Source organism: Bubalus kerabau, chromosome 2 (genome assembly GCF_029407905.1).
Source record: "Bubalus kerabau isolate K-KA32 ecotype Philippines breed swamp buffalo chromosome 2, PCC_UOA_SB_1v2, whole genome shotgun sequence".
Lineage (NCBI taxonomy): Eukaryota > Metazoa > Chordata > Mammalia > Artiodactyla > Bovidae > Bubalus > Bubalus kerabau.
In genome coordinates this window covers 103049467-103065257 of record NC_073625.1, presented here as the reverse complement: position 1 = coordinate 103065257, position 15791 = coordinate 103049467, and the positions used below count along the sequence as shown (strand labels likewise).

At 39.1% G+C, this 15791-nt stretch overlaps 1 protein-coding gene across 3 annotated transcripts in view; it reads right to left on the bottom strand.

The window, feature by feature from the left end:
* The window catches only part of PHLDB2 (pleckstrin homology like domain family B member 2), a 128027-nt gene that overhangs the window by 69146 nt on the left and 43090 nt on the right, over window positions 1-15791 (bottom strand). For all 3 annotated transcript variants that reach the window (XM_055568135.1, XM_055568137.1, XM_055568136.1), the window contains one exon: window positions 1709-2092. In XM_055568135.1, the coding sequence (XP_055424110.1) occupies window positions 1709-2092 (384 nt within the window). The remainder of the gene's footprint in view (window positions 1-1708; window positions 2093-15791) is intronic.

The following is a 15791-nucleotide window of genomic DNA, read 5'->3' as shown; positions in this document are numbered from 1 at the left end:
ATCAGAATAATGCAAGTCGTAACCACAGTGAGATCACCTCACACCTGTCAGAACGGCTATCATCAAGAAGTTCAGAGATAACATATGTTGGTGAGGATGTGGAGCAAAGGGAACCTTAGCACGCTACTGGTGGGAATGCAAACTAGCAAACCACTATGGAAAACAGCATGGAGCCTTCGCAAGAAAACTAAAAATAGAACCACCATATGATCCAGCAAGTCCCAATCCTGGGTATATATCTGAAGAAAACAAAAAAAAAACAGTAATTTGAAAAGATATATGCACCTCAATGTTTATAGCAACACTATTTATAACAGCCAAGAAATGAAAGCAACCTAACTGTAACAAATGAATGGTTAAAGAGGATGTGGTAAATATGGACAATGAAATATTCATAAAAAGAATGAAAATTTCCTATTTGCAACAACATGGATGGACCTGGAGGATATTATGCTTAGTGAAATAAGTCAGCCAGAGAAAGACAAATACTGCATATTAGCACTTGCATGTGGAACCTAAAAAAAATAAACATAACAAAACAGAAACAGATTTACTGATACAGATCAATACAGATCCAATGAGGAGGGGACTTCCCTGGTGGCTCAGACAGTAAAGAATCTGCCTGCAATGCAGGAGACCCTGGTTCAAACCCTGGGTTTGGAAGATCCTCTGGAGAAGGGAATGGCTACCCACTCCAGTATTCTTGCCAGTTAAACTGGCAAGCAAATTAAAACATAATTAACTAGCAAATTGAAAATTTTGATGATACATACTTTGGCAAGTGCATAAATAACAAGGTGCAGGGATAAACTCTTCTCAAGAGTCACCTGGAAATACACACAGTCTTTGAGATTATAAGTTGGAAATATTGTTTAAAATGAATAATACACAAACTCTTTGACCTACCAACTCCACAGACACATTTGCACAATTTGTGCTAATATATATATATTCCAGAATATTTGCTGCATATGGATTTTATTAGTAAAATATTGATAACAATTTAAACAGTATTTCCAAACAATAAAATACTAGTTGACCATCAGTAAGAATGAGGTAGAACTGTCTAGAATAATATGCAAAGATGCTCAAGACATTCAATAGGAGAAAAACATCATGCAGAACACTATACTTGTGTATATGTTTATATATATAATGTATATATAATATATTATATATATTATATATATAAATTCAATATGCTTATATTGCCACATGTGCACAAAAATATTGGAAAGGTATGGAAGACCCTCTGCGTTTATCTCTCAGGTATGCAACCAGAGGGGATAGGGAGAAGTCAAACTGTTTTTCTTTCTCTTTCTGTACTGCTACATTTTCTAGAGTCTAAATTTGTTACTTTATAGTAAACACTAGAATTTGCTGCACCTTGTTTAGCTAGTGTTAGTGTTCGTCGCTCAGTCTTTGTGACCCCTATGGACTATAGCCCACCAGGTTCCTCTGACCATGGAATTTCCCAGGCAAGAATACTGGCGTGGACTGCCATTGCCTCCTCTACGGGATCTTCCCCCATCCAGGAACTGAACCAGGTTCTCCTGCATTGCAGGTAGATTCTTTACTGTCTGAGCCATCAGAGTAGCTGCTTCACTGCAAACATTCTGGAAAACAAGCAGTAAGACCCTAATGTCTAGGCCAGGGCAGATGCACGGTCCGGGCCCTGTATCTAATTTCTGTGTGTGGCTGGCTTTACCTTTGGTAGGATACTTAGGTAAGCAGACTCGCCGGAAGCTTTCAGAAAGGCAGAGGAGGGCGGCGGGGGAGTCCTGGCGAGGTCCCCGAGCAGTTCATCATTCCTGGAGCCCCGTGGCGGGAGGAAGCTGGCACTGCTCTGACTGAGGCTCCCAAAGCCTGCCAGGTCCGCGTCGTGGAGAGCGCTTTTCTGGTGGCACCTATACCTGGTGTCCGGGCTCACCAGGGCTTCTTCAAACACAGACTCCTCATCGGAGAGCTGCAGTTTCTCCAGCTCTTTATTGATTTTCTGCACATCTGCCACGGTGGTGCCGGGGGACACGCGACTGTCAGGCTTTGTGTACTCAGCACAGAGGCTGAGGATGGTCTCCAGACGCTGTCTCTCCTGGAACACAGAGGACAGAAGGTCGGTGAGTTTGTGAGCAGGGAGCAACTCCACATAGAGAAGAGGCTGGGACCACTGGTAAATTCAACCCACACATAGTCCCACAGACACTTGGCTGGTGATATTTTTTATCATTGATGAATCCATTTATAAAATCCAGATGAAACCTGGTTTAACAAACAATGCCTGATGTTCCTCCCAAACTCAATTCTTTATTTGTATATCCCAGTGCTGATTCTAGCACATACTAGCATTTAGTGAGACCTTTTTTGATTTGTCAATTCTCCAAACACTTCAAAAAAAAAATTTTTTTAATATCCTTTTTGACATCTTCACCCCCTTGCCTCCCTCTACTATCTACCTTCAACAATAGCTCTTTCATCATTGTAGCCTTAGTATTATATTTGTACTTAAAATTAATTCTCTAACTTTCTATAGAAATATATTCTACTGTTTAGATGCACAAAAGAAAAATGCTACTTTAAAAAAAGTTTAATTTGAAAGGCATAACTAGATCTTTTTTTTCTTGAAATGCTTCAAAACTTTGAAAACTTTTTTTATGTCTTGTCATGATATAAAGATCTTTCCCACAAATTTCTCACATGAATAAATCAAAATAATTTTTTTAAAAAGAGAATGTTGTAGGAAGATGAAGAATATTCAATATCAGGTCCAGATAGGAAGACAGCAATATATTTCAAATTCTGAGATCATTAAATATTTGAATCATTCAGCTGAACTATAAAATGATAGTTTGTTTTAAAAAATCAATATACTGGCCATTGATGTCTATAATGGTACCACTAACTGACACTGCACCAAGCTCCCCAGAAAAAACAAGTATATATTTATGATTTTTGACTTTAAGTAAATTTACTACATGTTTGTGAACAAGGGGATATAATTTACAAAATGCTTATCATAAACCTAGACAGCACTGTTGGGGTAAGGAAACTCAACATCTTCTCTCACATTAACTCAATTGCCAAAGTGAAAAGAAAAAAAAATAAAATAGCAAAAAAATCTCTTGTCATTACATCTACCACATTGAAAAGAGGATTCTAAAGTCTTCCACAGAGAAACATTTTCCAAACTGGTTACCAGTAAAAAAAAGAGAAAAATGTTAAGTAGCCTTGGGCTATTGTTTTTAATATTTCACAGCAAATCTGTAGAGACGAAATTCTGAAGGCAGTTTACTCTTTATTAGTGGAAGAATATCAAACAGGAAAATCAAATAGGAAAAGGCCAACATAATCCCCTGGTTTTCATTAAATACATCCATTAAACGACAAATTAGCATGAAATGACTTTTATCCGTCTTCTTAAGTACTCTCCACACTCCAAAAATGCAAAAACTTGATCAAAAGGACTATTAAACTGGTTGTTATAAGCCCCACCTCCCTTTCACTGCCTGAACTTCTGGACTCCAGCTGCAGCTCCGTCCTCATGGCCTCAGTCTCATGGAAGGCACTCGGCTGCACAACCTCATCGCAGGAGCTTCTGCACCCTGTCCATCCAGAAGTCCTGGTGCTTATTTATCTCTGCAGCTGCCACCAGCTGCCAAGTCCTACCCACCTCAGCTTTGTGGGGAGGGAGCGTGTGTATGTGGGGCGGAGTTGGTGGGGGGCGGCAGTGGCACAGCATTCACTGCCTTATTTTAAACTTCTCTAACAGTCTAGCAAAGTCTGCGCGGGAATATGCAAAAACAACTGGAAGGCATAAGTGAGGAAGGGGATAGGAACAAGATTTATAATTTACCCCTTCTCAAGAGCATCTGCATTAGAGGCTAATCTCCAAGGAAAAGTTCTCTTTCTGCAGTGTAGGTGAATTAAGTCAAAGCATCTAAACACAGTCTTTGCTAATCTTCACAGAGGACAGTGTGTATGCCTTGACATTCATTATGTTTGGGATTATAGGAAAGTTGTCAATTTCTATTAATCAAGTTGCTAATGAACAGTGCAGTCCTCAAAAGCATGAAAGGTACTTCTGCCCAGTCTGTCACTTGCGGCAAAATTCCTCCTTCCTCTCCTTCCCAAAATAGTCTCTTTTGCTGCCAGTGCTATTGCTTAATTCCAGAGGGAATAAATGATCCCAGCCTTAAGATGAATGCTATTTCAGATGGTGAAACAGTATTCCAAGGCGGGTGCACAGGAAGTTTGGTCTACTGCTATGTGCTTCTCTCTATTCTTATCACCCCATTCACAGCCAATCTGTTCAGACTTGAATCTCACACGCATGCAGCACTGCTGCCCACGAGTCTAACAGAAATCCGGACTGCGCCAAGATGCACTGGCCCGGTCAGAAGCTGCACCAAAGAAAAATAAACTGATGATGAGGACTGCGTCAGAAGAAAGGTCTGCGAGGCATTTCGGAAAGCATGAGAAGCCTTTTAAGGAAAACCCTGAGCAGAATCGCTTTCATAATTCTCCCCTGAGCTCTCCGCATCCTTCCCATTCATCACGCCGCTATTCTCCACTCTGCATGACCTGAAACAAGGGCGGCCATTCTGCACAGGACACTTTTGAGAATCAAATAGAGCACTATTAATAATTATGCTGGGACAGCAAGCCCAAACTGGGATGGGCAATCTGAGATGGGTGGCTCTCTTCCTAAAATTCAATTTCCTTTGACGCTTCACCTGACAACCTGGTGAGTTAGGAAGCTACCCTCTTTGATATCTCCAATTCCTACCCACCTTTCCAAACAAGCAACCTACTGTGCATTCTCTTGAAAAGGCACCAGCAGAGAGTCTAAATATCTAAATGACCTAAAACATTTGTGTTCAGGATTTAGAATGTAGCTCCCTTTGAATCAAATTATTTAAAATACATTTAGACTGTTTTCCCTCTCCATTTGCCCTTTCCTCATCTCCATATATCATAGGAACCTCTGAAGGGGACATCAGATCAGATCAGATCAGATCAGATCAGTTGCTCAGTCGTGTCCGACTCTTTGCGACCCCATGAATCGCAGCACACCAGGCCTCCCTGTCCATCACCAACTCCCGGAGTTCACTCAGACTCAAGTCCACAGAGTCAGTGATGCCATCCAGCCATCTCATCCTCTGTCGTCCCCTTCTCCTCTTGCCCCCAATCCCTCCCAGCATCAGAGTCTTTTCCAATGAGTCAACTCTTCGCATGAGGTGGCCAAAGCACTGGAGTTTCAGCTTTAGCATCATTCCTTCCAAAGAAACCCCAGGGCTGATCTCCTTCAGAATGGTCTGGTTGGATCTCCCTGCAGTCCAAGGGACTCTCAAGAGTCTTCTCCAACACCACAGCTCAAAAGCATCAATTCTTTGGCGCTCAGCCTTCTTCACAGTCCAACTCTCACATCCATACATGACGACAGGAAAAACCATAGCCTTGACTAGACGAACCTTTGTTGGCAAAGTAATGTCTCTGCTTTTGAATATGCTATCTAGATTGGTCATAACTTTCCTTCCAAGGAGTAAGCGTCCTTTAATTTCATGGCTGCAGTCACCATAGAGCTTAACAAATAAACCTGAAGAAAATGGTGCACCTTTCTTTCACTTAATGATTAAAAAAATGTTGTGGGCTGTCTTTTGACCACAGAGCTTTCTTTCTTTTCAGATTTGAATGTGTCTGGCATTGCCTCATTGTAGTTCACAGCCCTTGTCAGGAACCTCATCAGTATTTTGAACCCACCCAGTGCTCTCATAATCAACAGCCGCCTAAGCCCTTGGACAGTGAATATATTATAGAAATAAATTATGCAGAAAATCAAGTACCAATTCTTAATCATGAGTGAAACCTTTGTTAAAATTTCCCTTTTAGTAACCACTATGGTGATGGACAGGGAGGCCGGGCATGCTGCGATTCATGGGGTCGCAAAGAGTCAGGCACGACTGAGCGACTGATCTGATCTAATCTGATGGAGATGATATGGAAATTCCTTAAAAAACTAAAAATGGAGTTACCATACTATCCTGTAAACCCACTCCTAAACATACATCCCAAGAAAACTATAATTCAGAAACATACATGAACCCCAGTGTTCACTGCAGCACTGTTTATAATAGCCAAGATATGGAAGCAACCTCAATGCCCACTGAAAGATGAGTGGATAAAGATGTGAGATATATATACACAAAGGAATATTGTTGTTGCTGAGTTGGTAACTCATGTTCATGGAATATTACCCAGTCATAAAAGAGAATGAAATAATGCCATTTGCAGCAATATGAATGGACCTAGAGATTATCATACTAAGAGAAGTAAGTCAGAGAAAGACAAATATCACATATCATTTATGGGTGGAATATTAAAAAAAAAAAAGGTATAAATGAACTTATTTACAAAACAGAAATAGACCCATAGACGTAGAAAATAAGCTTTAGTTACCAAAAAGGACAGAAGGAAGGAGGGATAAATTATGAGTTTGGAATTAACATATATACACACTACTATATATAAAATAGCCAACAAGGACTTACTATATAGCACAGGGAACAATACTAAGTATTTTGTAATAACCTATAAAATAAAAGAATCTGAAAAAGAATGTATACATACATATATATATATATATACATACAAAAACGGAATTGCTGTATTGTACACTTGAAACTAATAGGACATGACAAATCAACGGTACTTCAATTAAAAAACCTCAAAAGAAAAGGAAAAAAAAAGAAAATCCCTCTTTTATAACTACATATGCTGTTATTTATTACAAAAAGGACAACTTTTAGTGGTTAGAAATAATTTACTTGAAAAGAGATTTTTCTCTATTTAAGAGGACCTGTTGTAACTAATAAATATGATCTCACTTTTCTATTAGTCCTAGAGATTCAATGTTTCCATATCTTCAGTTCAGTAACAATCTATTAAGCTACTCTCTGCCTGGTATTGTGCTGGGACTACAAAGATAGAAAAAGACAGCATTTGTACCCTCAGATCTTTAACAAGAAGCTGGGCTGCTGCTGCTAAGTCGCTTTAGTCATGTCCAACTCTGTGCAACCCCATAGACAGCAGGCCACCAGGCTCCCCCGTCCCTGGGATTCTCCAGGCAAGAACACTGGAGTGGGTTGCCATTTCCTTCTCCAATGCATGAAAGTGAAAAGTCAAAGTGAAGTTGCTCAGTCATGTCCGACTCTTAGCAACCCCATGGACTGCAGCCTACCAGTCTCCTCCATCCATGGGATTTTCCAGGCAAGAGTACTGGAGTGGGGTGCCATTGCTTTCTCTGTAACAAGAAGCACAAATAGGCAATTAACTAAAGAAACAGTGATAACAGGTTTACAGAAAATATATGGATTTTTTTATGGGAAGGCAGTGCACAAAGATTATAGAAAAATAAATCTGAATTGAGTCCTCAAGGATAAATATGAGTCTGGTCTGCTGGACAGGTAGGCAGGGCATTGCTATAAAGGAACCATATAAGCAAAGTCATAGAGTCATGAATTATCACAGTATACTCAAAGATCAACAGCTACTATGTGGCTAGAGAGATGGGGTTCTTGGAGGAAGAGGAATGAGATACATGCAGAGATGGGTCAAATTTCTTCCTCTTTATATCAGGACTTGATAGATTCCAACACCCTAAATAAACTTTAGGAATAAATTCATAGGGTGCACCGAGGGTCAGAGGTCTCGGTTTAAAAGTGGATGGTAGAATGAGACGAGCTGACAGCATGTAAACAGAATTTCCAAGACTCCATGATCAAATTTTGATGTCTCAATTAGGTGGGTCTATAAGGAGGAAAAACAGAAGCAATGGCTTAGAAATCTTTTCTGTGTGTCTTTATGTTTTTAGAGATAAGTCCCTTAAGGTAGAAATAAATCCCTGGTAGTATTAGCATCAGTTCTCTTCTTTCTGGGCACAGAATAAAATGGTTCTTTTCTTCCCAACCCCTAAACTGGATATGACTATCAAACTTGCATCAGCCAACAAAATGTAAGAAGCAACAAGCGTAACTTCTGCCTAAACAGCCAGCACACGATTCATTACATGCCTGGCTTTATCATAGCAGAGCAACACTGCAATGATGTTGGCTCCATCAGCCTGGGCTGTGAGTGAGCAAGCATGGAGCAGAGGCCTCGTTCAACCCATGCGGGCCACGGGGTAGAACAGTGAAACAGATCTATGCTGCCTTACGCTTTTGAGATACATTTGCTGTGTAACAAAGAATTTGACTTTGCCCAAAGAGAGGTCTGCTTCTGCAGTTGGCTTCTTGAAGGTAATCTACGTCATAACTGATAAGAGTGTTTTTGTTGATTAGGGAAAGGTTGGCCACACCTTTCTCTCAGGGTGGGGGCTGGCTACTCCAGAAAGACCACATGATTTCATGTGGGTGCTTTGGGTCAGTTCAGTTCAGTCTCTCAGTCGTGTCCAACTCTTTGTGACCCCATGAATCGCAGCATGCCAGGCCTCCCTGTCCATCAGCAACTCCCGGAGTTCATTCAAACTCATGTCCATTGAGTCAGTGATGCCATCCAGCCATCTCATCCTCTGTTGTCCCCTTCTCTTCCTGCCCCCAATCCCTCCCAGCACCAGAGTCTTTTCCAATGAGTCAGCTCTTCGCATGAGGTGGCCAAAGTACTGGAGTTTCAGCTTTATTATCAGTCCTTCCAATGAACACCCAGGGCTGATCTCCTCTAGAATGGACTGGTTGGATCTCCTTACAGTCCAAGGGACTCTCAAGAGTCTTCTCCAACACCACAGTTCAAAAGCATCAATTCTTTGGCGCTCAGCTTTCTTCACAGTCCAACTCTCACATCCATACATGACCACTGGAAAAACCATAGCCTTGACTAGACAGACCTGTGTTGGCAAAGTAATGTCTCTGCTTTTCAATATGCTATCTAGGTTGGTCATAACTTTCCTTCCAAGGAGTAGCATCTGCAGTGATTTTGGAGCCCCCAAAAATAAAGTCTGACACTGTTTCCACTGTTTCCCCATCTATTTGCCATGAAGTGATGGGACCAGATGCCATGATCTTCGTTTTCTGAATGTTGAGCTTTAAGCCAACTTTTTCACTCTCCTCTTTCACTTTCATCAAGAGGCTTTTGAGTTCCTCTTCACTTTCTGCCATAAGGGTGGTGTCGTCTGCATATGTGAGGTTATTGATATTTCTCCCAGCAATCTTGATTCCAGCTTGTGCTTCTTCCAGCCCAGCATTTCTTATGATGTATTCTGCATATAAGTTAAATAAGCAGGGTGACACATGCTTTGGGTCATGTGGTATCAATCAACCTGGAGACAGAAGTTAACCACACAGGCAGTCAATCAATCATGCCTATGTTATGAAGTCCAATAAAAACTCTGGACATAAAAGCTCAGGTAAGCTTCACTGGTGGCCTACAGGAAAAATATCTTATGCAGCCAAATATCTCCCTTAAAGTTCACAGACTATGAGGTTCCTTCGCCAATCTGGAAAGAGAAAGAATTCCCTCATGGCCTAGAATTCTTTCCTGTGGTAGATTAGGTGCCTAAGCCCAATCGCCAAAGTAACCCAGGGAGGAAGGAATCTTTTTCTGTCACTCACTGCCATTTGGTCCCTCTAACCCCACCATTACTAAGCAACATACATTCCACACAGCATAAGTCCATGGAGCTTCTAGAAAGAACTTCTAGAAAGAACTACCTTCCAAAAACTCCATCTCCTAACCAGTACACACTTCACCCCGATGTAGAATCCAGGTTTCTATTTCACATTGTCTCTGGCTTCACCTTAAATGCCAGAGGTAATTAGTGTCCCTGCCCTGTGAGTACATGCCTCATTCAAATACCTGAGGAACTTATCATATCCTGCCTTTGCTCATACCCAAAGAAATTCAGTTATCCTAATGCCATTTTATAAATCAATCCTCACACTCTGATCATTTTTTAAAAGAACTACATTACTAAGTGGTGTGTCAACAGCTCCCTTAAATCTGTTTGTTTCCACTATTATTTTTGGCTATGTCCCTCTTCTGGAGGAGCCTATACTTTAGAAAATATGTATAAATATAAGTATATAATATATTTAACTCAACACAATGATAAAATATATTTAAATATTAATACGGGCTTCCCTGGTGGCTCAATGGTAAACAAGTACCTGTAATGTGGGAGATGTAGCAGGAGCCGCGGGTTCTATCCCTGGGCCAGAACAATCCCCTGGAGGAGGGCATGGCAACCCACTCCGGTATTCTTGCCTGGGAAATCCCCTGGACAGAGAAGCCTGGCGGGCTACAGTCCATGGGGTCACAAAAGAGTCGGACACAACTTTGTGACTGAACTACAACAAATATTAATATGTTTCATAATTTAATAACATATCATATAATACAAATGTATGCTGAGGTAATACTTTATTTTCATCTACATGAGACATGTCCTCGAATACTACCACTTTATTAAATTAATCATGTTCCTTTCTAATCCAAGAATCTTTTCTCAACTTTCTTTTTCTGCCTGTAGTTATTCCTTGCATTTGCTAGGCAGACTTACGTCAATCTCTGACCATATATCTAGGGTTTTTTGTAGTTTAGTCCTTTCCTGATGCCTTCCGGCATCATTTTGCCATTTAAAATCAACTGGCAGACATGCAAGTTTTGAAAAGTTTTACTCTTATAAAATATCCAAGTTGTGGTGAACTACTCTTAAAATATTGCAGGATGTCATTTGAAAGAAAAGGGCTGTCATGAATGTCTCCATAACATTATTGCTTCTGCTCAGAAAACTGAAGGAGAAAAACAATTCACTTCTCCCTATAGACTGAAAAACACTGGCTGTAAAGAAAGGAAGTTCATGTGATCAATATAATCATAATTTCTACAGTGTTTAAGAAAAATATGCCAGGTATTTTTTCCTCTTACATCACCATTTCAGAAGAAAATCTACATGGTGCTTGAGCCCCTTCTATTAAAGAAATTATGCGATTGTTCCATACCATTAAAGAAAACATGATAAAAGTCCAATAGTACTGTTAACTTGCTTACATTTTCACCTCGGTTTAACTAAGTTCCAGAGGATCTTTTTGATTTGTTTCTTTCTCCTGAAAGACTACAGTTTACAATGTACAACCCACTGAAATACTTTTAGAATTTTATGTAATATTTTATTCTGTTCAATCAAAACCAGTGTATGAGCGATACCCAAACTAAATCTTTACATTTGAAAATCTATCCTAAAAAATAAACTTTTAACATGTAAAGAAGTTGCTGGATTGAAAAAGTAGGAAGGTGTAACATGTAAAAAAAAAAAGAAGGGTGGACTATCACATATCAACTGAAAATACTGTAATACAACCATCTATGGGAGATATACCTCATGGGAAATTCAGTGTGCTATAATTTAAAAAGCATGCTATAGAGTTTTACATATAGAAATTACAAGTAAACAATGACATGTCTTCTTTCTTTATTTGAGTTGTTAGGAAAGTAATGATATTCTCCTTTCTTCCAAGGCAGCTTTCAAAAATTATAATCTGACATGATTTAGGCCTTGGTCTTCATAAGCAGATAGAAAAGTCAAACTTTTCAAAGTTCTGGCTCTGCTATTCTATAACCAAAATGAAAGAAATACAGTCTGAAGAAACTTGTTCTTTTTAACTGTACTTAGTGTTTTCTTAAAATTATCTTTTTTTTCAAAATCAAAACTACAATCCCAGATCTGGGATAGGGTCTTGGCAAGTTTGAATTAGAAAAACATCAATTTTTCCAAACCAAAATTCTTCAAAAGAACACACTCCCAAAGAAATATATCTCCCTTGCAGTCAATTAGATTTCACCAAATTTCTTGGCTGCTCTGAACTTTGAAAAACCAATCTTACTGATTTCTGCTTCTGGGAAGATGGTGTAGAGATCCTTTCCCCTATTTTTCTCACTAAAGTACAACTAAGAATCTTGAAAATTTTATATATAGGACAAACATAAGACTCTGAAAAATGGGGAGAAAGCAGCAGATCAGCTAGGAAACTAGAGTCTCAAGGAAAAGCAGAGACAAATTCCCTGGGATTTCCTTTTGTCTCATAAATCCCAGACTTAGAGCTGAAGAAAAGGCAACAACAGCAACAAAGTGACCCAATCTCTATAGAGTATTACGCAGTGGAAAAAGCCAAACACAAAAGGTTACATAGTATCCGATTAAATTTGTGTAACATTCCTGAAATGACAAAAACATAGAAATGGAGAACAGACCAGTGATTGCCAAGGGTTGAGGAGAAGATAAGGGTAGGAGGAAAGCAGGTGCAGCTTTAAAAAGGGTAACAGGAGAAACCCTTGTGGTGTTAGAACTGTTCTGTGTCTTGACTGCATCATATACCCTGCTATAATAGGGAAGAACAAATCTGACTCCTTATTAGATCTGTTTCTTTACCCTTTATATTTTACTGCTTTTGCTACAAGTTAGGAATGTTGCCTATAGGCTGAAATACATGATAGCCCATTCTCAAGGGCTATATTTTTTAAAGTATAATACTTTTCCATTCATATAGAGATAAAACGTTGCAGAACAAAGAATAACATTTTTCTTATTGGAGGTTTACAGGAACACCATGACCTAACTTACATGGACAGCTGCAAGAAGAAGGGATTCCAACAGCAGTAAGTTTGCCACAACAAGACCCCTCCCCACTTTCAGTATAAAAGAAGTCTGAATTCTAACTTGGGTAAGATGGGGCACTAGTACACCATCTTCTCAGTCTGCTGCCCTTCTGAATAAAGTTGCTATTTCCTGCCCCAACAACTTCTCTCTTTTATTTATTGGCATGTCATGAGGCAAGCAGTAGGAGCCTGGACTTGGTAACACTGGTTATTATACTATACTAGAGTGTACAAGATGTTACCAATGGAAGAAACTGGGTAAAGGATCTCTGAACTATTTCTTATAATTAATTGCATGGGAATCTACAGCTACCTCTAAAATAAAAGATGAACTTTTTAAAAGTGCCTTCTAAAATGTCTTAACCTACACATTGAGATGACTGAATCAAAATTCATTCATTGAAAAAGTGATGAATGTATTTGATTTCAAACACTTGTTTTGGACTTGTTTTATTTTTTTAAAGAATCAACCTCAAACTTTAAAAATAATCTTCATAGCAAATATTCCCATAAACGTTTGTAGAACAATGAGGTAAAATTTCTCATTATAAGAATTAGCCAGCAGTCACTAAATCTACTATATGATGAGAGATCTTCAAAGGCAGGTCAATAAATGCCTTTTAATTTAGAAATATGAAGTAATTTGACAACAAATATGGAGGCCCTTTTTCCTACAAAGAATCAATAGTCTTCTCTCATTTCCCTTCTCCCATATAGCTGTTGATAATGACATATAGTAATTTCCATTTTCATTCAGTTTATATGTTTTTCTATAATGATTTATCATTTTAAAAAAAGAATGCAACTTTTCCCATCAGTGGCATAGTGGCATATGGGGCCTCCCTTTAGTCTAAGTGACATTCTGTACTTCAGCATTTAGCCTGAGAATGCTGAATTATGCACCTGAGGTGCACAGTACACGTCCCCCAGTTCTACGCAGGGATTTTTAAATGTTTGGCACCATCAAGAGGAAAGAGCTTGTACTGCCACTGTAACAAGAACCTAGGGTTTGCTCTCAAGTATAGAGGAACTCGCTTTTAACAGCAACCGTCATAGCCTCCTGTAACAGAATTACACTAAGGCTTTTGGCTCTATGTTTGCCCAAGTGGAGTCACTAGATATTGCTAAATGCTACTTTTCCCCCTTCCCATTCCTCTTCTACCCATCTAGTCCTCCAACTGAAGAAGAAAAAAAAAGATGGATAACTGTTTTTATTCTCAGGTAACTGGGGATAGTTGGCAACTCTAGTTTGCAAAGAATAAATTCCTTCAATATTTACTGAACATCTACATTTAAGCCAGCAATTTGCTATTTAAAAGATAAAGTCTTCATTCTCTCATGATCCAAGGTGACAGATAACAGTCTACTTTATATTATATACTTTACATTATCTACTAATTATAGATTCACTCTTATTGTATGAGAAATGGAAGAAGTTGGCTTAGAGAACTGATAGCTTATTTAGACAGTATACAGTATTACCAATCTAATCCTGTACTGACCAATATCCAACATATCATAATTAATTTCTTGTTTTAAGTTTTTCTCAATGTAAGGAAGTTTAAAAATACATAGTTCACATTTACAGCTCACATCGTGTTTCTGCAGCAGACTATAAACCATCCAAAAGGCCTGAAAGTGAAAGAAGGCAGAGAGCTGAGCAGCTGTTTTAAACATCAGAGCTAAGAAAAGCACAGCTCCACAGATACAAATCATTCTAAAGCTTATGTTAAACCTGAAGATTAAATCAATTAATAACTGATGGACATTCTGACTCAGAATACAGGAAGAGTCATAATTTCTAAGTATCCCTTTAAAAAGACTGAGCCACTCACTTTATTTGGTTAGTAAACCAACCTCTCACCCCATTTGCAGTTTAAGTGGCTCGCTTCCCACTAGTGCAACCTTTTTTTTTTTTTTCTCAAACTAAAACTATAGTCAGGATGTAGCAAGAGGAAAGGCCACATCAGGAAGCAGATGCCTTTCAAGTCAGATGGGAGTACAAAATAGCTTTCAATACTTAAGTTTGCCTTCAGATTCCAAACACATTCTTCTTAGGAAAAAAGAAAAATGGCTAGGCAGTCATAAGCAGTCTTACAACATTGTCCATTCTGCTTCCAACTAAGAAATGCTGTCCAATTTACAATACAAAACAGTCTGAATGACCAAACTGTTTTTGGGGTCAGGAGTCACTAGAAAGTGGAGGCAGCAAGGAGCAGATATAGAAGCAAAGCACATCTGCAGGTAGAGTAACTTTCACCTGACAATGCTCACTCTTGTTGTTTTCCCAAATAAGTTTTTCTAATTATAGAACTCAAGTATCAAGGTTGTTTACTCTCTGGCTTCTAAAATGCTATCTGTATATTACCACCACAGGGAGATTAGAGAACACACACACACACGCACACATATATGTATTTTGAGTAATGTTCATTGGTAATTTATGCTTTATTTATGAATAGAATATTACTACCCTTTCACTGTTTTTGAGTTAAAGTGATTCCTTATGCTTTTCTAAGATATTCATAATTACTTTACTGTTACGCTGGTTTCTGCTCTACAACAATGGGATACATCCCCCATTCTTGAACCTCCTTCCCATCCCCTACCCCATCCCATCCCTCTAGGTTGTCACAGAGCACTGGATTAAGCTTCCTGTGTTATACAGCAACTTCCCACTGGCTATCAATTTCATCTCACACAAGCTCAAAATTCTCCAAGCCAGGCTTCAGCAATATGTGAACCGTGAACTTCCTGATGTTCAAGCTGGTTTAGAAAAGGCAGAGGAACCAGAGATCAAATTGCCAACATCCGCTGGATCATAGAAAAAGCAAGAGAGTTCCAGAAAAACATCTATTTCTGCTTTATTGACTATGCCCAAGTCTTTGACTGTGTAGATCACAAGAAACTGTGGAAAATTCTGAAAGAGATGGGAATACCAGACCACCTGATCTGCCTCTTGAGAAATCTGTATGCAGGTCAGGAAGCAACAGTTAGAACTGGACATGGAACAACAGACTGGTTCCAAATAGGAAAAGGAGTTCGTCAAGGCTGTCTATTGTCACCCTGTTTATTTAACTTATATGCAGAGTACATCATGAGAAACGCTGGACTGGAAGAAACACAAACTGGAATCAAGATTGCTGGGA